At 52.9% G+C, this 26,360-nt stretch overlaps 1 protein-coding gene and 2 non-coding genes across 3 annotated transcripts; all 3 read right to left on the bottom strand.

The window, feature by feature from the left end:
• Positions 1 to 4,421: 4,421 nt before the first annotated feature.
• HSPA9 (heat shock protein family A (Hsp70) member 9) lies at positions 4,422 to 25,804 on the bottom strand. The gene is made up of 17 exons (XM_027901488.1): positions 25,709 to 25,804; positions 24,442 to 24,500; positions 22,858 to 22,945; positions 22,584 to 22,765; positions 21,898 to 22,022; positions 20,260 to 20,333; positions 20,071 to 20,177; positions 19,136 to 19,298; positions 18,412 to 18,504; positions 16,563 to 16,772; positions 14,007 to 14,234; positions 13,166 to 13,270; positions 11,992 to 12,109; positions 9,612 to 9,706; positions 7,787 to 7,879; positions 5,814 to 5,954; positions 4,422 to 5,160 (listed from the first exon to the last, which is right to left on the bottom strand). Exons 1-17 carry the CDS (start codon positions 25,787 to 25,789, stop codon positions 5,101 to 5,103), a joined length of 2,022 nt encoding a protein of 673 aa, XP_027757289.1. The 5' UTR covers positions 25,790 to 25,804; the 3' UTR covers positions 4,422 to 5,100.
• Positions 12,631 to 12,699, bottom strand: LOC114066661. Its single transcript, XR_003573224.1, has one exon. It is a non-coding gene; the product is annotated as a small nucleolar RNA SNORD63 (small nucleolar RNA).
• LOC114066660 lies at positions 13,679 to 13,750 on the bottom strand. The gene has a single exon (XR_003573223.1). It is a non-coding gene; the product is annotated as a small nucleolar RNA SNORD63 (small nucleolar RNA).
• Positions 25,805 to 26,360: the final 556 nt, after the last annotated feature.

Below are 26,360 nucleotides of genomic sequence, written 5' to 3'. Positions count from 1 at the left end.
GCTCCCTGGCCCTGCTGTGCTGAGGAGCCAGAGCTGGGCCAGCCCTGCAGATGTGCCTGCCCAGGGCTGGCCAGAGGGGCAGGATCCCCTCCCTGCCCTGCTCCAATGCTCTTCCTGATGCCCCCAGGACCCCATTGGCCTCCCTGGCCCCAGCACACACGGCTGGGCAGGGACAGCTGGTTGTCCCCCGGGACCCCCAGACCCTTCTCCTCTCCAGCAGGTCCCCCCGAGCCTGTGCTGATGCCAGGGTTGTTCCTCTCCAGATGCAGGACCCTGCATTTGCCTGCATTTGCCTCTGTTGAATTTCAGAGGTTCTTCTCTGCCCATCTCTCCAACTTGTCCAGACCCTCCTGGAGAGGTGCACAGGCAAATCCTCCCAGCTTTGTGTCAGCAGCAAACTTGCCGAGGAGGCATCAACCGCCTCATCCAAGTCATTGATGAGCAAGTTAAACAATACCCAGAACTGAACCCTGGGGTTCACTGAACCACCAGTGACAGGCCCCCAGCCAGCCCCTGTGCCACTCATCACAACCCCCTGGGATCTGACACAGCCAGTTCCCAGTCCAGGCCACTGCCCATCCAGCCCACATGAGCTGAGTGTCAAAGGCCCTGCTGAAGTTGAGATGGGCAATACCCACTGCTGTCCCCTCACCCAGCCAGGCAATCATTCCATCGTGGAAGACGATCAGGGGGTGCAAACCATGACTTACCTTGCGTGAACCCACACTGAACACTTCTGATCACACTCTGGGCCACTTCAGTCACCCCAGGCCAACTGTTCTACACCCCACACCCCCCTGTGCCCCTTCCCCAGCCCCTGCCCGCTCACCTGGCCACAGCATGGACCATGTGCCCCCTCCAGGTTCCCTGGCCAGACCCCCCCCCAGCAGTGCCACTTCTGTACTGGGGGGCTGCAGCCTCCCCCTCCCATCCCAGGGGTTCCCTCCCTCTGCTGTGCCCTGGCCCTGCAGCAGCTGCTGCCTCAGGCACAGCCAAAGCCCTCAGCCCACGCTCTGGAAAGGCCTGGTCCCTCCTGGCCTGGGAACATCCACATCTGGAGGAGGCCAAGCAGGGCAGGAGGCAGGGAGAAGGGAGATGAGGGGATATGGGGGGGTTTATAGAGCCATAGGGTTATCTCCCATTCTTCCTTTCCTGGGAAGCATCACCTTCCTGCTGCCCCACTGCTGCCAGGGGTGTCTGAGGGCACACATGGCACCCACAGGGTCTGGGCCAGCCCCCTGTGTGCCCCAGGCCTCACAGTAACCAAGGAGTGGTAACTGCAGAGAGGGGCAGCAATGCCCAGAGGCTCAGGAGGGGCTGGAACAGTGCCCAGGGAGCCCAGCGAGGAGGTGGCAGTGCCTGGCTGGGGAACAGTACAGGAAACACAGCGATGAACCCACACTGAAGCCATTCCCTTGTCCCTTTATTAAGTGTAGCAGGGAGGCTGCTTCCCTTCTGCCCCCCTCTGAGGTGATGCTCTCCTGGGGATGCTGAGCAGGGGGGCTGATGGCCGTGCTGTCTCCCCAGCCCTGGGACATGCCAGCTCTGCCCTTTGCCATCAGCCATGTCCCTGCCCTGCTCCTGGGCTCTGACCTGTGCTCTCATGTCATGGGGCAGTCGAGTTCCCAGGACAGCAAGTGCTGCCACAGCCCGAGCCCTCTGCAGCCTCCTCTGCCTCCTGTGCTGCCTCTCAGCTCCCCAGGACAGGACACAGCCCAGGAAAGCACCAGTGAAGCCCTGCCAGGAGCTGGGCCCAGCTGGGCAGCTCAGCCCCCCGAGCAGAGGCTGGGCTGGGCCTCAGCCCAAAGCTGGGTTTTTACCATCAGGGCTGTGCCAGGAGGACACTGGGAATTTCTGAACTACCTGCTTGGGTTTAAAATCCTGCTTCTCTTCTGGGGCTGAGCAAGTACCAATTTCAACCCTCAGGGGTATTTTTTCCACTTGCACCTAGTCCCACACAGCCCTTTCTAATCCTCCTTGGAGCAGGAAGATGATGGATTAGGTGTGGCTTTAGCAGTTGATCTGCTGAGATGGAAGTTTTGTGTCCAGTGTGCCAGGGACAGTGTGCACAGAGGAGCAGGAGGTCAACTTTGTGCTTCCCAGGCACTCCTGCCCTTCCAGCTCCATCCAGGGTCTCTGCTCTCTCTTTCCTCCTGGGCAATGCTGCAAGTACTTCCCCAAGAAGCTGAGCACGTGTCTGCCCAGGAACACAGCAGATCCTCCTCCCCACCAGACACATCCTAACACGTCACCCTGTCCCCAGCTGGGGGGAAAAGGCTCCCAGGAAAGGGAAAGAAGGCACTGCAGGCACAGGGAGATTCCTGTTCCTGGCTGGAAACTCAGCCTTCCCTCCCCTCTCAGTCAGGCAGGAGCTGTAACTGGGATCTGCTCAGTCCTGTTCGTGTCACTGGATGGTGTTTGAGGCTGACAGCTCGAGGGCTGTGCCTGGCACTGACCAGCTCCCACCACAGGTAGGTGGGAACATGGTCCTGCTGCCTTTTCCCCAAAGTTATACTAATTTTTTTGATTACTACCACCCCCAGAGCAGTAATTTATTCCAGAGCTGCAGCACTGCTGGAGCTTCCTGAAATAAGTATCGGTCTGTGTGAAAAACAACCCCCCAGCAGGCTGCCCCAGTGCTTCCAGTGCCTTCCCAGAGGTGGGATGGCAGCACTCAGTGGCTCAGGACAGGAGTCACTCCTCCCTGAGAGGTACAGCCCAGCTGCTGCCCCTCCTGCCTCCCTGGCAGGTTTTCCCAGCATGACACACATCACCCCATTTCACTGCTCCTTCCCCAGCTCAATAATTTAGCATATGAAGGAGGAGCTAAGAAGAGCACATTAATAAATAAAGAACAACTATGAAAGATGTACTTAAACTGTGACAGGGAAATAATTCATTGAAGAAGCAAAGGCCAATCCTGATCAATCATTCAGGACCCTGAAGGCAGGAGGATTCGTCCATGGCGTGTGAGCAGCTCCCAGAGCAGCGCCCTGTCCTGGGCTGCCCCAGCCCTGCTCTGGGAACAGCTGGCTGCCTTCTGGGGGAGGCAGCAGGAACAGCTTCCACCCAGGATGGTTTGCAAACTGCTTCACTTAAGGACGTTTCCTTTCGGCGCCTGAAACGCCCACCTCGCTCTGCCAGAGAATTCCTTCTCTTTTCCAGACTGCGGTTTTATCCAGGGGATCACTTTTGACTGGAGCAGCAGCAGCAGCAGCAGAAGGGAATTGAGGACAGAAGCCTTGCAAAGATAATTCTCAGGAGATGCACGGCCAGGTTCTCCTGCCATTGCCAGGCCCAGCCCAGAGCAGGGTGGTGCTGTGCCAGGACACCCAGAGCTGCACACCCCGATGGCACACACGGCTCCCGGGGGCAGCAGGTGATGTGCACGTGCACATCCTCAGCCACTTGTTCCTCAGAACTTCCCAGAAGGCTCCCAGGCACACGACCCGCGTAAACCGTGACAAACTTGCCACTTCAAAACCCCAAGAGAGCAGGGCCTGGACCCACAGCCTGTGTGTCACTTGTACACTTGTGGGAGACCCACATTCACACAGCCAGCCTGGTGAGAGCCCCTGGGGCTGGCAGTGGGCACCACACCCCCATCCACCCTGGAATCAGCCACAGCAGAGCCAGCATCCCCAGGCCCACCAACGCCCCTGGGGAAAGCAAAGCACTCTAGTCTGGGTTGGAACTCCTCAGTCCACTCACAGTTAAGGCAGCACAAGTGCTGTGAAGACCCCCCTGCACAGTTGCCTGCCCCCCATGGCACCCCATGCTGGGCACTGCCCCTTCCCTCCTCCTCTGGCTGCCCCAGCCCCTCCCTCACCAGGACAGAAGGCTGCAGGCTCCCCCTCACTTCCCAGCCTTGTCCCTTCCAGCCCGTAACTCAACAGAAAGCTCACAGAATCAGCAGTTGGAGCCTTTCCCCCATAGCTCCTCTTCTTTAGGAAACTGTCTAGAGCCAGAAAAAAATCCTTTCCTCCCTCCTAAATACCTGAGATGTCAGGACAAAGCAGCTGGAAACTGTTTCTTTTCAGTCAATGACACAGGAACAGATGGGGACACAGGAGACACAGGTACTGTTCTGTGACAAGGACAATGCTCCTGCTTGGAAGATTAGGCTGTGGAGCCACAGTGGGCAACGGCTGCTCTGAGCCTACAGCCTGTTTGCTAAGGCTGAGCCCAACACAGAGCGCCTGAGGGTGAAGTCCCAGTTACTGCGGACACAGGACTTGAGGCATCTGGTGAGTGCAGCAGTGACACCCAGCAGGGACCCACCCCAACCTGACACCAGAGACCTTCCTTTTTTCCTGTGAATGAAGCCCAAGTTGCAGAAAGGCTGCCTGTTCCCCTGGAGCTCTCACAGGCAGGAACAGGCTCGTGTTCTCCATCAGAGGCCAGGATACCACGAACTCCACGTTGGACACTTTTCTGCTTTTATTTTAAAAAAATCCAGAGTGGATCCAGTAACAGTTTTATTATCAAGGAAATTGTTTTACCATAAGCAGAGAACAGACACAGGATGGAGCAGAAGGCTCAGACAAGCAAAGTATTTAACTTCCACATAGCCTCTTGTGTAAGAAATGTTGCAGCTGAGTTTGAAGTACCCCCTTTCCTAGAGAGCAAGGGTAGCAGCCTAGCCCAGGGCTGAACAGTCTCCACCAACGTCACCAGCCTTGCCCCACTGCTCACAGGTCCTCAGATGCACCAGGAGGGTCCATGCAGTTCTTCTCCTCCCTGTTCCAGCACAACTTCCATCTCCACCCTCAATTTAGTGACATGGTTTCCAAACTGGGATCTCGGATTTCATACACCATTGTGTCAAGTATTAAATGATCAGCGAGTGCCCAGGTGCCTCGGATGAACGCCCCAGGCCCAACGCCTAACTCTGTCTGGCATGAATTAACTTTCATCAAGTGACAATTTATCTAGCAGACACATCACTAAGTTTATACATTAAAGAATTTTATATATAGAATACTGCAAAAACACAGTAAGTCTGAATTCTGCCCCTTGCTGCTCAGGAAGGTCCCTTCTCTCCCAAGCGACAAGAAAATCGACCTCTTCGTCATACTCCAGTCAAGGCAAGACAGAGACTTATTGCTTCTCTTCCTTCTGATCCCCTGAACTTCCAGAACCCTCTCGTTCAGAGGCCATCTGTGAAAACGTTGGTTTGTTAGCTGCAGTAACAACAAACTGCTCCTGAACGTTCTTCCCCAGCTCGCTGCTCCAGCTTGGAGAGCCCCTCCCTCAGTGCAAGGGGCAACTGTCCACTGGAGAAGAGAACCAACCCCACCTCTGCAAGAGCTCTGAGAGGGAGGGAACGATCTTCCCATTATTTCTGCTTTCCCAGGGGATGTAACAAGCTTATACTGCAGCTCTGGGCATTACTTCCCTCCTTGAGGCACCCCCTGCACTGAGGGGAAAGCCCTCTCTGTGCTGTTCTTGATGCTCCTTCTGAGGAGCTCCCAGCACTTTTCCCTGGAATGCTGTCCAGCAGCAGAAGCCCCGGCCTGGATGCAGGGCACCTGTGGCAGCATGGCCACAACTTCAGGCCTCCAGCTCTCCCTGACCCTCCAGAGCTGCCCCTGCAGCGAGTGTCACTCACAGGGAGCTGCACCAAGGCTCAGCACCACCTCCCAGCCCAGATCCCCTCTGGAGTTTGGGATCCCAACTCCCTCCCAGCCCTCACCTGGAATGGGATGTTCCAGCTCCCCCCCTGCCCAGGCCAGCTCTTACCTGGAGAGTTTGGGGTCCCAGCCCCCCTTTCCCCATCCTAGGGCTCTGAGCTGGCAGTGCCCCAGACCTACCTTCTTGTATGCCATTTCAAAGAGTTTCAGGGAGGCCTGCTGCAGGCTGGTTGCTGCCTGCCTGATGTTCTCCCCCGTTTCAGAATCTTTACGAGCCAGAAGTTCTCTCATTTTAGCGATTTCTTCCTTTAATTTGTTGCACTGCAAATAAGACACAAAACCCACAGTGAAATGCTGCACTTGGCTCACTGAGAACCTCCATCCCACCTATCTGCCACAGCAAAACTACCTTTCCTTGCCAGAAATCGTGCAGTTAAGCCTCAAAGTGAGCCTGCAGGGACTCGGCCTGTGGCCAGTTCCCAGTGGGCACCTGTCCACTTCACTAACCGTGTCCCAGTTGGCGTTAATGGGGCCTTGTTTGCTGTCTGGGCAGAGGTGCCAAGGACAGAGAGCCCTGAAGAGCCTGACAGCTCGCCAGGGCCGTGTGTCTCCCTGGCACACCTCACCCATGAGTCAGCCACCCCAGGAGCCAGGGGAAGGGGACAGAAAGCTGGTTTTCTTCCATATTTAAGGCACTGTCAGGGAGCCAACGAGTAAGGCTGCTCACCACCCTGGTAATCTCCTTGCACGTGGGAGGAGGAGCAGAGAGGCAAAGCAAAGCAGTGTGGGCTCATCCCAGCCCCGCAGCCATCTGTCAGCCCCCGCACAGGCTGGCATTCCCCTGCCAGCCTGGCAGGCTGCTGGAGGGGCAGGGGGCTCCTGGGGACAGCTGTGCCAGGAGCAGGCAGAGCTCTGGCCACACCACAGTGAGGGGAGGGACAACAACGGCATCTGCCAGCTCCCACTGGCTCAGGGCTGCTCCAAGCACTGCTGCCCACCTCCCCTTGGTATTCCCCCAAAAGAACTTACAGGGAACAGTCCCTGCAGGGAACAAGGATTTAGGCTCTGTGCTCCTGTATGAGAAGATTTCAGTGACCATAACCCCAAAGAGCCAGCCAGTATCACAGAACCACAGAATGGTTTGTGGGGGAAGGGACCTTAAAGATCATCTCATTCTACCCCCCTGCCCTGGGCAGGGACACCTTCCACCAGCCCAGGTTGCTCCAAGCCCCGTCCAACCTGGCCTGGGACACTTCCAGGGATCCAGGGGCAGCCACAGCTTCTCTGGCCAACCTGTGCCAGGGCCTGCCCACCCTCACAGGGAAGGATTCTTTCCCAATATCCCATCTAACCCTGCCCTCTGTCCATTTAAAACCACTGCCCCTTGTCCTGTCACTATCTGCTGGCCGAGAAACAGCCTTTTACCTGACCAGAGCCTACTACCAATAAACTATCATCATGTCCCCCCAAACACCTCCGAGCCCCAGAAACCTTTTTTATTCTGCTTCCCAGAGACTGGGCACTCTGTTCTGAACTTGGCTTTTGAAATGCACAGTGCACCATCTCAGAGTGGTGTGAACAGCACTCTTTGATACTAAAATAACCATTTCACTCCCAGGAGAGAAAAACTGGAGCTAAGCTGATAAAATAATTTTTATTGCCCCCAAGCTCCTGGGTGCTGTGCATGCACTGCCAGGCCAGCACAGCAGCTCTGCCTGTGTCCCTGTGTTAACACACTGGCAGGCCCTGCCCTGGGATCTCCAGCTTCTGAGCAAAACTCTCTCACAGGCCCCAGCACAGTTCTTATCAAACCTCTGCAAGGCCAAGCCAAGGACAGAGCTCGTGCAGAAACCTTTTCTGAGCAGCCTCCCAGGCTCTGAGATCCTCAGTGACACTGAACTCACACTCTGAAATGGGATATCTGCCATTACCCAAACCCTGTTCCTCTAAGTTCCTGGTACAGCCTCCCACCAGCCACACTCATCCCACATCTCCAAACCAGAGGCTGAGGACTGTGCCACCTTTACCTGGCATGGAAACACGCCCAGAGCTGGAGCCAGGGGCCAGAGCCAGCTGTGAGCTAAGTGAGAATCTGAGCAAAGATTGAATAAGGAACCTTCCCTGCTTTCCCCTACAGGGCAGGAACTACCCACCTCATCTGCTGGCAGCTGATCCTTGAACTCCTCCATCTTGGACTCGGTGTCGTGGATGATGCCCTCAGCCATGTTCACAGCTTCCACGCGTTCCTGGGGAGACAGCTCGTGAGGGATTGCAGCACCACTGCCAAAACAACTCCAGGACATGTCTTTGCCCAAACTGCCAGGCTCCAACCTAGCTCCTTCTCAGTGGCCAGGGGGCAAGACATGCAGGCAAACAATTGCTAGATGTGCTCTGGCATCAAGAAGTCCCTCATGCTGCCACACTCCAGCTCACTTCCCTGAGGTACTAAAGCAGCATCACTGTTGGCACACTGGACCTCAGGGACAGCACAGCACACTCTGCTCCTTGGGAAAGCAACAGAGCTCTTGGAAAATACTTGAAGCTTCTTCAGCTACAAGGACACTTGAGACAACTCAAATACTTGGTTGATTTAGCTGTGCTCCCTTATCACAAAACCTCCCATTTATGCATTCATGAGACCTCCACAGCAGTAAAACCAGGATCAGAAAAGTAAACGAGGGAATTTTGACAATTACAGTTACACAAGACAAGTAAAGAGAAGTGTTAAAGTAATCTAATCTCCTTCCTCTAGAGCTCACTGAACAGGGGTGAGTCCCAGTTCAGGGCTACAACAGGGAAGAACTTAGCCAGCAATTTAAGATACAAAGGAAGGCAGCAGGAAGGTTTTCAGTGCAGTCTCTTCAATGCCTCCCCCCTAAGCTTCATGGCAATGATGAGGTTATTGAACAGTGGGACTTTCACACCAAGCTCTTTGATGGTTCTCCATCTAACCTACAAATGCTCATCAGCCAGTGCTTTGTGGCTTTACACGTTCTGAGGTGACTCTGATTCCTGTGAATTTATTCCCTGCCTTCTCCCCTTCAGTCCCCTTCTGATCCCTTCAGTCCCCTTCTGATCCCTTCACTACTGAGGGCAAGATTTACAGCACTGCCTGAACACCTGAGACAGCTTCCTACAGAGTGGAAGAGCACGAGGTGGATCAATTCCATGTGCCAGTTTCAGCAATCACTGATCATATGCTGGTGCCATATCCCAGAGTCAGCCTGTGCTATGTCTGCTTAACAATCAATGCTCTATATTTCGCTGCATAATTCATTAGTATTACCCTCATTAAACCAATTAGTTCCAACCATTAATCCTGTGTGTATCACAGGTCCAGTCACTTGACTATGGCAAGTGTCAGTCTTTCCTTGCAGAGCCAGTGAGGATTTCCAACACCTTCTGAGGGCCAACATCTGTGCTCAGATGGATATGGAATTCCAGATGCCACAGTGAGACTTCAACCACTATGGAAAGCAACTTCTCACTTTAAGAAGGAAGAGGTTGAGGTGCCCTTTTGTTTGGCAGGTTCTATAAATGAAGCTTTCAGATGAACTTGGTTTAGCTTGACTGTCCCCACAGTATCCCCATCTGCAGGGGGCTGATCCCGAGGCATGGCCAAGGTAACAGGCAGGTGGGCAGTAAAGAGCAGTCATGGCAAAAACATAACCAGAGCTGCAAAGCTGTTAGTCATGAGCAACAGGCAGGGGAGTTTGCCCACTGCTGCCTCCATGGCCCAGGAATTCCTCAGGGAGCAAATAAAACACCAGTCACACAGGGCAAGGCACCCAACCCAAACCCCAGAGCCGGAGGGTTCTGTGAACACCTTCCTGCAGCTCCGTGTGAACCGACTAAGGAAGGAAACAGAACTGGGGTAACAGCCCAAGGGCTTCCAGGGCAGAGCCTACAGCCCCTCAGAGGGGAGCACAGCCACTGGCACAGGGCTGGGCAGCAGCAGGGACCCCGTGCCCCCCGTACCTTCCTGCGCCTGTCCTCCTCCGCGTACTTCTCCGCGTTCTTCACCATGTTCTCAATCTCGTCCTTGCTGAGGCCGCCCGAGGACTGGATCACAACTGCAGCACAGAGGAGCACAGTGAACAGCCTGCTCTCACCCCGAGGAGAGGAGGACCTCCCCAACAACAGCAGCCCTGCTCAGGGACTCTGCACCTGGGAAGATCTTGTGGGCAGCACTAACACAGCCGGTCTCTGCAGAGGCAGAGATGCTGCTGGCAAGGTAAAAACCTGATCTCTCAGATCTACAAACTCCACAGCTCTGCCAGACACTTCCTGCCCACTGCTCTGGTCTGCAAAGCATTTTGGCTGGTCTTCAGTTACTTCTCCTGGAAAGTGAAGGAGCACCAAAGCCCCCAAAGCAAAGGGGCTTCCCAGGTTAAAACACAGAACTTAAAAAAAACACAACCTCCCAGCAAAAATCCAACCAACAAAGAAATCCAAAGAGAAGGAATTGTTTTACCAAAGATTCCTTTCCCTGTTGGAAAGCAGCCCAGGCTGGTGGCAGGATAAGACAAGATTCCCCACCCAGCTCTTTACACTGCCCTTAATAAGGGAACGTAACAAGATTCTACGAGCAGGCTCTTAAAGGTCCCTTCCCCCCCCACCCCCCAGTGTCAAAAATATAGTCTAGACTAAACTAATTTCTGCAGTAAAGCCTAATTTCATTGTGAAAGGGAGGACCAACATCCAGCATGTCCAGGTACATTAAAATCCTCCTAGGAAGTTAAGTTTTCCATGTAAAATCTGCCAAAGGTGCAAAGCCCTGAACAAGGACACACATACACGACTCCTCTGGATACAGATGTGGGATGAGCAATTCAGCTTTGTAATTAGGACCACATCTGCACACAGCTAGGCAGTTAAAAAGTACTCTGATTGCCTATTATCAGAAGCCTTTTACTTAGCAGCAAAAGGCTGCCACATAACCAAAATCGACAAGGAAATCCAAGTAACAAGCAGTGTTTTGGTAACATGCTGCTGCCAAAAAGGCAAGGGTGTGATTGTGAGCAGCACGTACCTCTGAGTTGTGCACACAGAGTTAATACTTCCCTTAGCTGAGTGTGCATCCCACTGCTCAAGGGTTGTCTCCAAGAAACAACGGAAGGGCAGCACAGAGGCTTCCCAGTTAGAGGAAGAAGAGAGATCTATTTTCTATCAGGGGAATCCGTAAATGCTTCAGATTAATTTTCTGAGCCCACAGCAGAGCTTTAGAAACTGTCAGCTGTGGCATTAATTACCCTGGAACACCAGGCCTAACATTTCATTGCACCACAGACAGCTTGAAGTCCCTGAGCCTCCTGCCAGTTCAAGACTTCCAGCCTAAGAGGATGAAAATGAACAAGCTGGTTACAGGGAATGCCTGCTGCTCAAAAAGACTTGACTCTCCAGACCTTTGTAATGGAGTAATTACAAACAAACAGGGGCTTGGCAAGAGCTGATTTGTTCAGCTAAACAGGACACACCTTGGAGTCAGAGATCTCCCTAATTTGATTTCTCCCTTAAAAGCTGGCACCTTCATGCAGAGAGGCTCAGAGACAGCAATCCCTGTGTTAGCAGAGGGCACTCCCAAAGGAACAGTGTGCCCAGCAGCACAGCTCAAGAACAACTAGTGCTGCATTGCCAAGCCCCATTTTCTGTCCCCTCAGGGTAACTCAGGCAGGATGTCACTGCTCTCAGCATCTCGGTGACACTGGACACCCTGTGAAGCAGCAGGAGCATGGCCCACAAACATCTGTGAGCCCTCAGTCAGCCAACCTGTGCCCAGCACCTCTGGGCACTGAGCCACAGCTGACCAGCACAGCAAACCCAGGAAACAGCTGCACTCTGCTGAAACGCTGGAGCAATCCCAGGAGACGGCAGGACCAAGCAAGGACTGTCACACAGGGCAAAAGGAAGCCCTGCCAGTGAGGGCTGCCTCGACCCTGGCACGGTCAGGTGCTTCACCTCTGCCTAACATGCAGGCAGAGCATGCCCAGGCAGGGTGTGCCAGCAGGCTGCTGGAGAGGGCAGTGCTGTGTGCACACAGGAGCCTTCCCCCCTTAGAATGGATCTACAGGTCACTGCTGTCACTTGTCCCCTTCCCCAGCTCATTTTGCCCTCCTTTCCAGGGGAGCACTCAGCCTAAGACAACTTCAACTGCATCTGTGCTGCACTGACAGCAGACTGCTTGGGTCATCCTTGCTCTTCATCAAACCAGTGCTGCAGTCCCACCTGGACTGTGGGATGAGGCAGCACTCCATAACCTCTGAGTCCCTTGGTGTTCCCCTCAGTGCCCAATGTCCCACAGCACTACCATGACCCCTCCAGGCCTTTCCTCCCCCCGGGCAGCCCCCCAGACACTCACTCTGCTGTTCACGCCCGGTGCCCTTGTCCTTGGCTGACACGTGCACGATGCCGTTGGCGTCGATGTCGAAGGTGACCTCGATCTGGGGCACCCCCCGTGGTGCCGGGGGAATCCCAACCTGGGGACAGCAAGGGTTGCCCGTCAGCTCCCACAGGGACACGAGCTCAGGGCACGAGGCTCCAGGGCTGGGCACCTTACCCTGGTCACCTGACAGTGAATCAGCTACTGACCAACCCTCAGAGCTGAGCCCTCTGAACACCTGTTGGCATCATGTGCTGCAGCAGAATCTTGACAGATTTAACAGGAAAGGTGCACAGAAACCCCGTGAGAATAACCCCAAGTTTGGTTTCAAAGTGACACAGGTTCTGCTTTCTTGCTAAACAAGCCCCTCTCCCATGGGCATGGCAGGATGCTCTTTCCTCAGTTCTGCACACAGACTTCACTCACCACCTCTGTGGAACCATTTTAAGACAGTGACAGGCAGCACAGCTTCCTTCTAAAGCACAAAAGGCAAAGCCCTTCCTCTCTGCAGGGCACTTCCAGCACTGACCAAACCCACCCCGGGCAGGCAGCTTGTCAGGCAGCCACACACTGCACACCAACCCCTGGAGCACATCTGTTCCCCACCCAGCAGGGCGTGGTGCTCAGTTCCACAAGGTCTCCACACAATTCTTCAGAATGATGTGTTGACAGTTGACATCATGGCACACACACTGCAATCCCAACCAGGCCACAAACCTCCCAGGTACCCTGGCTCACAGCAACTCAGGGACTGCAGGTATCCTGGAGGCTGCTCCAAGTCCTGTCTCTGCAACACCAGAGGAAAGGCCAGCCTTCAGTTTATCTGCTGCACAGCCTTGGGACTGCAGAGGTCTTTTGTGCCCAGAGAGCCCTTTGAGGTCACCAGGCCCTAAAGCTGCAGCAGCTCCTGTGCCACATCAGACTGCTCAAGAGACTCTCAGCTCCATCTGAAATGCTGCTCCCCTGGCACAGAAAGGCTGTCCCAGAGCCAGGCTGTGCCTCTGGAAGCTGCTTTTTTACTACAAATGGAGTCAAATGTCTTCTGTAAATGGCTCCCCCTCAACACTGCCTTTAGGGGTCAACTGAAATGGAGAAGGCTCTGAATGTCTCAAAGAAGGTCGAGTCTCAGGTCATGACAGAGCAGCCCACGTACCAGTGTGAACTGGCCAAGGAGTTTGTTGTCACTCGCCATCTCTCTCTCTCCCTGGCACACTTTGATCTCCACTTGTGTTTGCCCATCAGCAGCTGTAGAGAACACCTATGGAAAAGGAACAGTGTTACTGTACAGCTAATAAACTGGAACACACCAACTGATGCAGTTACAAGCTGACTGGAGGAATAAAAGGAAGCTACCTGGAACAGAAAGAATCATTAAATGTTTGCTGTTTTCCTGTTCCTCTGACTAAATTCTGAAACACAAAAACTGGCCATGCCCTGTCAGCAGCAGGTTCATGGCAGCCAAACCCCCCAGAACATCTGCCCCTGAAGCAGCCAGGCCCTGGCCCAGCCCCAGGGCCCAGGCAGCCCGGTGTTATCAGTGAGCTCACAGCAGCAGGCCCAGACAAGGAAAGGATCACACCCAACTCTGCCAGGGCCTTACAACACAGGAAAAAAGATAACCCCTCCTGAGGAATGCAGCCCAAGAAAGGTGGTGTCCAGAGGGTGTGGTGCTCAGTTGCAGAAGGTCTCCACACAATTCTTTTTCAGAATGATGTGTTGACAGCTGACATCACGGCACATACACTGCAACAACCCTGAGCAGGCTGTAAGCATCCTGGACTATCTTGGCACTCTTTAATTCAACTCCCTTCCACTCCTGGGCACACTAATAATCAAGAGAGGTACTCACTGACTGACATTAAAACTCATTTCCACAGCTGCTTTTCCTTGCCAGATGAGGAGGTGACAAGACCATCTACTGGGATGCTTTGGGAAGCCTTCACTGGGTGTCCAAGAGCACCCCGAAAGTGCCCCCATCCAGAGTCAATTCCTACCTGGCTCTTCTTGGTTGGGATGGTGGTGTTCCTGTTGATGAGCTTTGTGAAGACACCTCCCAGTGTCTCAATGCCCAAGGAGAGGGGGGTCACATCCAGCAGCAGCACGTCAGTGACGTCCCCAGCCAGCACCCCGCCCTGGATGGCTGCCCCGATGGCCACGGCCTCGTCCGGATTCACGGCTTTGCTGGGAGCACGGCCAAACAACTCCTGCACAGTCTGCTGCACCTGCATGGAGACAGCACAGCTGCACTGGGGGAACCCCCACTGCCACACAGCCTGCCAGCCTGGGCCCAGCCTGGCAGCCCTGTGCTCCTGCTGCCCCACGAGCACGACAGACACGCTGAGCGTCAGCTCTGTGCCCCATCTTCCAGGCACCCCTGTTAAATGCACTTGTGTCAGTCCACACAACCCCTGCTCTGGAGGCTTTTGTGCCATCAAGTTTGCAGCTGAAACTCAACTCACAGCAGTGCTTTTATGTAGCCCAGGCATACTCCAAAGGGATCACTCCATGCTTATCTAGGAGTCAAGGATGCCCCTGCTGAGCAGAACACAGCTGTCAAGGACAGCACAGCTGTGGAGGCAGACAGGGAAGGTAAAAAAAAAAATCCAGAAGCACAGATCATGTTGTCTGTGTGCAATAAAGGAAAAATAAAAGGGAATTGTGTAAAGAACAGAATTTTCCAACTCTCTATTTAAGAGGCTGTTCCAGCAGAGCAGATGTGCTGTGCCAGCAGTCTGAGAGGCGTTGTTAGCACTGCACTGCTCGGCCCCTTCAGGAGGACTGTGCTCATGATTCCGACAGATTCACTGCTGAGGCATCCACGTGGGAATGCAGCAAGGGGCTGCACCAGAGCACAGCCCAGAACTCCCCTGCTCTGCCCTGCAGGGGAAGGGTGTGGGGCTTGTGCTCCTCTCTGAGTACAGCTGTTGGGCACACACCAGCACAGGGGAGCACAAGGTGCCTGGAGAACTGCTGGGAGCAAACACCCAACTGCCCTGCAGCCAGGACACACCTGCTCATTCCAGAGGAACACTCTTTATGGGTGAGCATATCATTAACTGCAAGGCTTTCCCTCTGGAGGCATATTTTACAGGAACATTACTTCTCACCACCCTTGCTACTTCTCCTGGAGTCCTGGCCATGGGAGTGCTCCAAAGAAGCCACATTCCCTCCAGGCAGGGGCAAGTGCAGAGAACAACAGACAGAAGAGAAGGTTCCGGGCTGTGTACAACACACCAGCACTGATTTCACAATCAGAGCTGGAACTACAGGCACTCAGGAAAGCATTCTGTAAGCATTAGGCCACAGATGCTCGGGGTTATAAATGACAGGAGAGGAAAAATAAATACCAAAAAATAAAAATCAGCATTTAAGTCCTGTCTTCCACCCTAAAGGATACATAATGTTTCAGGAGAGGCTTCCCCACTGAGTGTTTGTCATCACTTTATATGTAAGTAATCACACCATTTTTCCTTTATCCAGCTGGAACAGAAAGGATTTTGGGAACACACAGCAGAGTTACTCCACTTGAGCTTGGGCCAGATCAGGAGCTTCTGTTTATCTTGTTGCTCTGGGTGACCTTCAGCTCACAACAGTATCACCTCCAGCCATCAGGGTCATTTAATACAGGGAGGAAAAACCCTCCCACCAAACTCCAAATGAACCCCAAGCAGGACCACGTTCACATGTCCTGTCCTAGAGAGGACCTGCAAATCACAAACCTTAACAGCAAACAGTCCAAGCCTGGCTGATCCCTCTGGAATGAGATTCTGATGCTCTGTAGGAAAGGACACAGTGACCCTTGGAGAGAGCAGTGCACATCCCTGTTCAGCTCTGGCCTGGGGGAGCAGCAGCCTGCCTGGCTGGAACAGGAGCAGTAAATCACCTGCAGACAGCACCTTATCTACAAGACTGTGCATGTCAGCACAGCAGCCTTTTAAGTTACCTGTTGGTGCTTATCTCCACAGAATAGAAGGGCCAGGCATTAGATAAGGAGTGTCTGGAACAGCCAGTGAAATGGGCTTGCCAACACCCAGCCTCCAACAGGTATCTGATCACACACAGCCAGCAGGTATCAGAGCAGTTCTGCTCCTGCAGCTTCTTCCCAGCTGCTTAAAGTGCTCTATAGAGGGAGCAAAGCCCCTGGGGGGCAAAGATTCCTGACAGGTGACTGTCATTGAAGTGTGCCTTTATCACACACTGAGGCCACAGCAAGAGAAGACACCCTGTACATCTCCACAGTGCTGCTTCTGTCCAGTCCACACCGGAACATCAGGCTGCAGATGAACCTGCAACTCCAGACACCTCCCACTTCACTTTGTGAAGAACAACTCAGCTACAGCCCCCAGACCGAGCTGAGCTCATGAACAGGATGGGAGTCCCTCAGCACTGCTCCAATGGGACTCCTCAGCACATCTGCTCTGCTCTGGGGACCCTCAGCTGCTGGGGCTCCAAAGCCACCAGACCCTCAGCTTTTCTGCTGCAGATTCCCCCTAACAGCAAGCCCAGGGCAGAAGTGCCAGCTCTGCCTGGAGCAGGGACTGAGCTCATACCTTCGGCATTCTGGTCATGCCACCGACCAGGATGACTTCCCCAATGTCACTCTTGCTGACTTCAGCATCCTGCATGGCCTTCTGGCACGGTGCCACCGTCCTCTTGATGAGATCAGCCACGATGCCCTCGAACTGCGCCCGAGTCAGCTTCATGTTCAAGTGCTTTGGTCCGGAGGCGTCCATGGTCAGGTAGGGCAGGTTGATGTCAGTCTGCAGCAGGAAACAGGCTGGGAGTGAGCACAGCAATGGAAAACAGGGCTGCTCCACAGTCAGATCAGGTTACAGCTTCTGTTGGCCTGTCCTGAAGCACCTACACGGCTGCTGACCCTACAGCCCAGGCCTTAGGTGGCAGCAGGAACACTTTCATGTTTGACATTTCAGACAAGAGACAATTATTTTGTTCCACATCTCATGGTTACAACTGTTAAGCTGCCACTTTGATACTGTGTTATTTCAAGGTTTTGCATTGTTAAGAAAAACACATTAATTAGTCATAGCCAAGAGGTAAGAGCTGAAAAACTGGAAGTGACAACATTAATCCTGTTCCTTTAGCACAACGCAGGAAAAAGCCCATCCTCAGAGTTCCCAAAGGTTCTGCCAACTAACATTCCATACCAGGTAAGCTCCTTGAAGAAAAGAACTCAGGGCTGTTTTCTAAATGCCAACAACTCATGTTCAACAGCCAAAGTTAATTAGTGCAAGGGACCATAATCCCCACTTCCTATGGCTATTTCCGAATCTCTTACAAATCCACAAGCTGGATTTTTAAAGCAAATCTTACACTGAGATCATTCAAGTGCTGAGTCATGCTGACATCAAAAGACCCTACAAATCAAAGCAATTAAAACATTAGTGCTTTAAGATCTGGAGATTAAGTTTACACAACAAGAACTAAAGCCATGTTACTGACTGGAGGTGTGCAGTCACTTCACAAACAGTATGATCAGAAGTATTAGGGGAAAACGGGGCCAAAAGCAAGTTGTTTTCCCTTCACTGCTAAAGAGTTAAGGAATTCAGTTTTTCCTGGTATGAACAAACTGGATTTGCCAGCTCTTGAGCTCATAAAACAGAGCCTGCTATGTCTCTGGCAGAACTAAGCATCCATTGTGACTGGCCTAAACTCCTTGCTATGAGCTCCCCACTGGCCAACAAAAAGACCACCATCAAATAAAATTAAAAATGTTTATTCAGGACCTAGAAATTGGCAGAGTCCCCATTTCAATTACTATATAATTGACCTCAATTTCACTTAGACAGGACTATTACACTCCCAACTTGCTCCTTCTCCAGCTCCTCATTCAGTGGTGAATAAAGGACATGCTTGAATGCATTAAAACACAAAGTGGATGGAAAAAGGAAAGGGGGTGTATGTTGCCCAATGTCTGGACAACTCTTCTATAGGCAAGTAAGTAGAGATTCTTTACAAAAATCACTGCACAAATTAGCTGTTTCAGTGGGATGAGCAGCACTGAGGTTTTCCAGGGCTTTGGAACAGCTTGCACAAATAAGTGGTTCCAGTAACCCAGCAGCACTGGCTGCAGCTGAATTCCCTGATGCCCATCATAGTCCTGAAACACAGAGTAAGCTGGGAACAAGGTCACACTCCCTGCATGATCAGAAAACACACTGCCAGAAAAAAGCCAAAATCCAGCACCATTCCCAGCTCCCAACAAGCGACTGTGCTCCAGAACAGCTCATCTCTGTACAGACTTGCTGTGACAGTGACACCGCTTGGTGACACAGAAGCTTGTTCTGCCACTAGAGAAATCAGCCGTGTCAGAGCTTTGTACACAAAGCCAGTGCAAACCTCACAGCGTTGTACCAGACTGCTCTGGACCAAGGCACGTACCTGCACAGATGAGGAGAGCTCACACTTGGCTTTCTCCGATGCTTCTCTCACTCTCTGAAGGGCCATGTTGTCTTTAGTGAGGTCAACACCCGTCTGAGTGACAAACAACAGGTTAACAGACTCTCAGCTTCTGCTCAGGAGTCACCTCACTGCAATTCACCCTCTCACCACTCTCGACTCTACGGATACTTCTAGAATACAGCCTGCTATGTGCACTTCTGCTGCTCTCTCACTTCTGGCAGGGGTATTTAGCATTTCAAATGTGCCAGCCCTCTCTGCTCTGCAAGTGATTATACAGTGAGGTACAGATTAGAGCTTGGGAAAGCTGCTGCATCACAGAATATAAAGACAAGATTGAATTAGCAAAGGAGTGGGAATTACCACTGCAGCTTCCTCCAGCAAACCCTGTCTTGCATCTGTGCTGTCACGTTCAACTCCACCACAGATACTTACTTTTAAAAGCAAGCAGATTGTGTATAGGGGAGTCCTGCTACACAAGAGAGAAAAAAGGCAGAAGTCCCTCTCCTATGTCTTCCAGGAGATGAATAATCCACCTCAAGAAGATAAATGTAAGAACTGGAAGCCAGGCCAACAGGTGTCTAATAGTCTTAAATTTTAACTGTGCCATAAGTGACCAAACAAGTCCTAATAATTTATGATTCCCATTCTTCTACAGAAGTGAGTCTGAAAAGCAGTGTAACACTGCTCTGAAGAGACCCCTTACCTCTCTCTTGAACTCTTTCACAATATGCTGTAGTAAAGCCTGGTCAAAATCTTCTCCACCTAAGAAAGTGTCACCATTGGTGGACTTCACCTCAAAGACCCCCTTCTGGATTTCCAGCACAGAAATATCGAAAGTGCCACCACCCAGGTCGTAGACTGCAATGCTGCAAGGAGAGAGGCAGGGAAACATCACTTTCTAGGCAAAGCTGTGTGGCTCAAAACTCACTCTCCCCAGGAAATGGAGTGTGCAGAACTCACGCTGCTGCCCACAGAAGGTAAAAGCCTCTCTAAAGGCAGCAGTAAACAAACCTCCCAGTGCACAAATCCTCTGAGCACTGTGAGTCACGTGGCAGTTTCTCAGGCTGTGCAGCACAATGCCCAACCTTGCCCATGATTTCAGAGAGGGCAGTTCCTCCCTCTCCAAAGCCAGACACACATCCAATGGCAAGGGCAGGGACACCACAACTCTTATGAAACATGCTTTTCAGAACGTGAGGCTTTCACAGCACTGTCATCTACATCAGAAAACAGCATCTCTAACAAAAGCCCTGCATTTACGTAACCAGCCCTGACAGCAGCAGAAGGCTGAGTGCAGTCAGGGCAGCTGCAGGCCATGGGTACCTCCTGTGCTACCCTGCAGCACCACTGGGGACAGGCTGTCCTGCCACACCCATCACTGCCACGGTGGGTAAGATCATTAAACTGACACCAGGTTTGATAATCAAGTTGTAGCTGCAAGTTATGAACTCTCCTTCTGTAACAAGGTTGGTTGGCACAGAGCAGAGGTGACATTACACAGCTCTGACTCACGGCTCTGAGTCCACCTTGGCACAGCTCCAACCAATGCTCTGAAAACCAGAAAGAACAAGAGGCATTTCCAGAGCAAATCCCAGCACATTATTTGAGAGAGGGGAGGGGCAATGCACAGGCACTCACACTTTGTCTTCTGACTTGTCCAGACCATAGGCAAGTGCAGCTGCTGTTGGTTCATTAATCACCCTCAAAACATTCAAGCCAGCGATCTGCCCAGCATCTTTGGTAGCCTGAGGGATAAAGAGGAACAGTGCTCACTACTGAAATTAAATGCAGTTTAAAAGCCCCAATGTCTTATAGCTTGATGAATACCTGTCTCTGAGAATCATTGAAGTAAGCAGGGACTGTGATCACAGCATTCTTTGCTGCATGCCCCAGGTAGTTTTCTGGAAGAAGAAGGAGACAAAACAGCAGGTTATCCTTGTAAGAACACTGAGTCCTTATTCAGAGTCACAAGCGCACAGAATGCCTTGGGGTTGGGTGGGAAGGGACCTTAAAGCTCATCTCCTCCCACCCCCTGCCATGGGCAGGGACACCTTCCACCAGCCCAGGTTGCTCCAAGCCCCGTCCAACCTGGCCTTGGACACTTCCAGGGATCCAGGGGCAGAAACAGTTTCTCTGGCCAACCTGTGCCAGGGCCTCCCCACCCTCACAGGGAAGAACTTCCTCCTAGTGTCTATTCTAAACTCACACTCTTTTAGTTTGAATCCATTCCCCCTTGTCCTGTCCCTACATGCACTTGTAAATAGTCTCTCTCCGTTATTAAGTAGTTTGAAATCATTTTTCTGAACTAACAACACAAGACAGGCTTGTTGTTTTCTGGGAAGATGCAGAGGGAACTGTGCAGAAATTCAGTCCTTTCACATAACACAGAACAGTTTGCAGACTTTTGACAGCACAGCCCTATTTTGGCAGCCCCTCCACAATTCCATCAGTGACTGGATGCCAATGGTGTGAATTCATCTGAGACTATAACCTGTCTATTTAGTGTGCAAGGCTGCAGCTGTTCTCCATCTTTTTTGAGGGTTCAACATGTGATGTATTTAAAATTTCCTCTTTTTCATCCTGATCACCAAATCTGCTGTACTTACACAGTACAAATAATATTCATACACTAACTTTATAATCATTTAATTAGTTCAATACTTACTAAAATAATTTTTAGAACACTTAATTAAAAAAATTTTTTTTAAATTTTTGAGACGGTGAGTCAGAAAAATGCGCATTACACCTCCATTTAAGGTCGTGAACTGCTCTAAGTATAAAGACAAGGATGTCAGCAAATGCAGATTCACACCTGCTAAAAAGAAAGGACGTGCAGGGTGCCCTGACAGGACTCATGGCTGTGCACTAGCCCAGCACAAGAAGGCAGCCACTGACTGTTCTCTCTCTGTATCACTCAAGTGTCCCCAGAAACCATTTTAGGAATTGAAACAGGAAAACAAAACCTCCAGGTCAATGGCTCTTTTCCCCCAGTGAACATTTGAAGTCACCACTGGCTAGTTAGCTATTCACTGAGCCCAGCAATGGGGTCCCTTGAACACCCCCTCTCCCTACATACTCTCCATGCAGCAGCTGAGGAAGAACAAAGCCACTCCAAGGCCTGGCTGCCCCAGCCCGTGCTCAGCTGCAGCCAGGGAGGCACAAGGACTGGGCTTCCAAGGAAACGGAGCTCCCCCTTCTGAGTGAGTGTGAATTCAGTCACAGTGAGGATCAGCTCGGGCAGTATTGAACGCTGGTAAGAGCATCCTTTAAGTAAAGCACTAATATCTTACCAAAGGTCTGGGATTGAGGAGGGAACGATCATCCTTGAGGGGTCCTAAGAGCCCACCCTGTACCCTCCCCCCACCTGCCCTGTTCTACGAGGCTTTGGTACCAAAAAAGCACCTTTTTGGCTGCAGCATCTCCATTTACAAAGCACACAGACAGCAGAGAGCAAACTGTACCAACCTGCAGTTTCCTTCATCTTCATGAGGACAAAGGCACCGATCTGGCTGGGAGAGTAGAGCTTCCCATGGGCCTCCACCCAGGCGTCCCCGTTGGAGGCACGGACGATCTTAAAGGGAACGTTCTTACTGCAAGACACGAGCATTGCACACTCAGCTCTCGATCACCAGGTGACACGGATGAGCTCGAGACAAAGAACACTGAACTTGCCAGCAACAGCCTGAGATCCAGAGGCCCAGTATGTTGCTCCTGCTTTTAATCAGCTACATCATTTAATCATAAACCTCAGGTATGATCTTACAGCTTTGACTGTAAATACCCCCAAGAATGAGAAAAGTCTTCACTTCCTCTTTTCACATCAGGAAGACTTTTTTACTCCTCTGAAAGCCTTAGGGTGATAAGCAACTAAGAAATGCTGAGATGAGCTCAGCTGGTCAGAGCATGGTGCTACCAACAGCAGTGCTGTGAGTTCGATCCCTGGATGGGCCATTCCTTTAAGAGTTGGGCTCTCTGGGTCAAACTCAGGACGTTCCATGCAGCTCTGCCAGACTGGAAAGCTGGGCCCTCAGACAGAAGCAACAAGCCCCAAGGGCAGAACCACTTCAGCCACAACAGGGTCGTATTTTAAAGCGTCACAGGGTGGTGTTTGCTGCCCCCCTGCCGGCAGTGGGGCGGCTCCCCTCACTCACATGTCCTTCTTCACCTCCGAGTCGTCGAAGCGGCGGCCGATGAGGCGCTTGGTGGCGTAGAAGGTGTTGTGGGGGTTGGTGACGGCCTGGCGCTTGGCCGGCATCCCCACCAGGCGCTCGCCGTCCGCAGAGAACGCCACCACGGACGGCGTGGTGCGGGCCCCCTCCGAGTTCTCCAGCACCTGGGGACACACAGAGCAGGGTGCCAGCAGGGACTCAGCCTGGGGGCGCCTGCTGGACGCTCCCATCCCAACAGCGCTCCCTTCCCACTCACCTTCGCCTGCTTCCCTTCCATGACGGCCACACATGAGTTGGTGGTGCCCAAATCAATCCCGATGACGGCCCCTTTAATGGCCTCTGAGCTGCAAAGCACATTGAGGGGGAAAAGAAATTACTGCTAAAGGGAAGAAACAGGGAGTAAAAAACCTGCCAGCCCTGAAGGCAGGACAAAAGCAATTTTTCCAGCTGGTGCTGAAGCAAATCCATGCTGCATCCCAACTTCTCCAACTCTTACACTGGAGTTTAACCCTGTGCCTCTGTTCTTGACCAAGTCTTTATCGGTAAATCCTTTTTTGTTAGAATAAGCATATAAAATACTATTCTTCACCAAAATATCTTTACTATATACACATACATTTATTTTCTTAACAACTCTTATGATTTTGACATAAACCAAAATCATAACTAATTTTGTCCCTACACAGACAGGACTTGCTTTGGGTTACTTTTGATCATAGTCACAGACTGGTTTGCATTGGAAGGGACCTTAAAGATCACCTCATTCCACCCCTGCCATGGCAGGGACACCTTCCACCAGACCAGGTTGCTCCAACCCCCTTCCAACCTGGCCTTGGACACTTCCAGGGATCCAGGGGCAGCCACAGCTTCTCTGGGCAACTTTGATCTTTCAACTTGTTTGAAAACATTTACCTGGAGTCAAATTACTACTAAATAGATGGTATTGGTTTATTTATCATTGCTTAGCATGGGGAGAAGCACCCACAGTGATAAATTCTTCAGCCCATGTGGGGTCCTCTGAGCCAGAGCCAAAGCAAACTACCTTTTTGATCCTCAGGAACATCAAGTTAATTCAACTCTGAAAAATGAGATTAAAAAAACCTGGAACCTCCTCCTCCTTTCTAGGAAGAGTGTATTAGGCCTTCTGAGGCTCAGAGAACCCTGAGGCACAGCTCTGCCTTACAGAGCCATGCTGTGGGATGGGGAAGGCATTCTGCAGCCAGAGCAGCACCCTGTTCATCACCAGGACAGCATCTTCTCCCTCCCCAGGCTGCCAGTGGCTCTAACTCCAGTTCCGGGAACAAAGCAGTGGTCTTGGAATGTCCAACTGCTCAGGTGGTCTGCACCAAACAGAACCAGCTTTCCTAACAGAGATTTCCCAGCCCACGTCCCAAATCAGCATCAGCCACAAACGTGACTAAGTCAAAACCAACTGCTATTCATTTCCCATTATCCTGCAACAGGAAAAATAAGTGATTCAAATGCATGAGTTGTTCGAAATGAACTTTATCCTCAGAGCAGTGGAGCCAGGCATCACTCATTCCACGGCAGTGTAAAACAACTTGTCCCACCAATGTCTGGGGTACTTTTTAGTTTGTTTGTTTTTCAATCAAAAAAATCTCAACAACCCACATTTTGTGGAAAGAGCAGTTCTTAAAGTTCCCCTGGAGAAACCCAAGAGATAAAGAAAGAGCCTCAGAGAAGTTCCACGCAGAGGTTCTAGTTTTATTTTGCTGGGTTTGCTCTGTTACTCCATCTCTGGCTACCAGCCGGTTCTGGTATCAGGACAGCAAACATCAACATCCAGCAGGCAAACCCCAAGCCCCAAGGAAATACTCACGCATATCTCCTGATGGAGGCTGCTCTGAGGACATTCTGGCTGAGGCCGTTCCAGAACGTCTGAAAACAGACACAGTCTGATGAGAACTTAGTTTAAAACATTAAGTGCTTTTCAAACCAAGGCCTTCAGAGGCAAGCAATGTCTGAAGGTACACTGTCCCACCACAGTGTTTATATTTAAAAACTTGGGTGCAAACTAAGGAGGATTTGAGAAGGAGTCAAATTGACTTAAAAAACCCCAATTACCGCACTAGTTCATTTGCCATACCCTGATTTCTAAGACAGGAGGGAGCATTTCCCTCATATGGGTCAGCCCATGAACACGTTAGCAGCCAAGAAACACTCGGGGTCAACTCTGAACCTTCAGCTTCCAGGGAGCAGCAGCAGCAGATAAACATTAACCCCATTTCTCGAGGCTTTGTGCCTGGTCAGCAACAACTGACCTCCTGCATCCCTTGAGGGATCTGTGCTCCAGACTCTGCTGCTGGAAATTCTGAATCTGTGCTCCAGATTCAGCTCCAGCATTTTGGCCACTCTGAGCCCTTCTACAGCGGCCACCCCTCTGCACATGCCAGCCAGCACCCTGGAGGGCTCTGGGAGCTTTAGCCCTGCTTCTGTTTGAGAATGAGCTTTGAACAAGACATCTCGATACAAACAGGGACACGACAGGAATACTTGGCTCGTTTTTCAGGGCCTGTGAGGCAGGCAGAGCCCGTGGGTGGGCGAGGCTGCTCTGGCGGGTGCTGTGGGATGTGCCGTGCCCGCCTGTCCCCAACCCTGCCCTTCCCACGCGGTCCCGCTCCCACCGCCCCTCGGAGGCTGAGAGACACACCAAACCCACCACAAATTCACTTGGAACAAAACAGATCCAGGCACACCCGCAGGCCCCTCAGCACCCCGGGAGCTGCTCCGCCCCACGCCCGCGTTCATATTTCCCGAATAAACCCTGAGCAGCGCAGAGGTCGCGGCCCGGGCCTGTCCTGGGGGCAGTCGGGATTCAGCACCCCCGTCCTCTCTGATCCCCCAGTCCCTCACAGCCCCCTTCAGCCCTGGTGTCCCCCCAGCCCCGGGTGTCCCCTCAGCCCCACGTGTCCCCCCTTCAGCCCCGGGTGTCCCCTCAGCCCCACGTGTCCCCCCTTCAGCCCCGGGTGTCCCCCGGTCCCTCACAGCGCCCCCCAGCCCGGGTGTCCCCTCACAGCCCGGGTGTCCCCTCACATCCCCGGTCCCCCTCCCTCACATCCCCCCCCCGCCATCCCCCCCCGCGGTACCTGCGCGCGCGGGCCGGGCGGCGCGGGCGTGGCGCGCGCCCCGCGCAGGGGCAGTGTGGCGGCACGGCTCGCGCTCAGCATGGCGGACACGGCGCGCGGACACGGACACGGCGCGCGGCGCTTCTGGAACCCTCCGAACACACGTGGGGCGCGGGGGGGCGAGGCGGCGCCGGAGGACCCCGCGTCGCGGGCCGTCCCGCGCAACGCCCGATCCCGCCGCTCGCTCCGGGCGCGCCGCCCCCCGCGCCAGCCGCCGCGGCGAGACCGGGCGCGGGCTCGGCGGCACCGGCGAAGAGATCGGGGAGCCCGCCGGGGCGCGGCGGGGCGGGAGAGGGGCGGCGGAGCGGCGCAGGGCCCACCGGCGCGGCGCGGGCAGCCCGGGTCCTGCGGCGGGCGCGCGCTCAAGGTCGGACAGGATAAAGCACGGCGATTGCAACGGCCTTGCGTCAGGGACGGCGCTGCGCGTGCGCCGGGAGCGCGGGGCGGTGCCTGCGCGGGGCCGTCACCCATCACCCCGCGGTCACCCCGCGCATGCGCCGTGGGAGGCGGGAGGGCAGGGCGGGACCCTCAGAGGGGATCGGGAATGTGTGAGGGGAGCGGGTGTGGGACACGACCTGCCGTGTGTGCTGGGGCCAGTGGGGTCCTGGGGGCA

This window comes from Empidonax traillii, unplaced genomic scaffold (genome assembly GCF_003031625.1).
Source record: "Empidonax traillii isolate 1590-97213 ecotype Southwest subspecies unplaced genomic scaffold, ASM303162v1 scaffold789:size291746, whole genome shotgun sequence".
Lineage (NCBI taxonomy): Eukaryota > Metazoa > Chordata > Aves > Passeriformes > Tyrannidae > Empidonax > Empidonax traillii.
The sequence above is the reverse complement of the archived record's forward strand: the minus strand, read 5'-3'. Positions and strand labels throughout refer to the sequence as shown.

What these genes read in the sequence shown, in the direction of transcription:
- HSPA9 (XM_027901488.1), bottom strand. Translation starts at nt 25,789, where the DNA reads ATGCTGAGCGCGAGCCGTGCCGCCACACTGCCCCTGCGCGGGGCGCGC. An exon ending in TGGAAGGGAAGCAGGCGAAG is followed by an intron (nt 22,766 to 22,857) that starts GTGAGTGGGAAG and finishes GTGTGTCCCCAG; the next exon opens with GTGCTGGAGAACTCGGAGGG. An exon ending in TGAAAGAGTTCAAGAGAGAG is followed by an intron (nt 18,505 to 19,135) that starts GTAAGGGGTCTC and finishes TTTGTCACTCAG; the next exon opens with ACGGGTGTTGACCTCACTAA.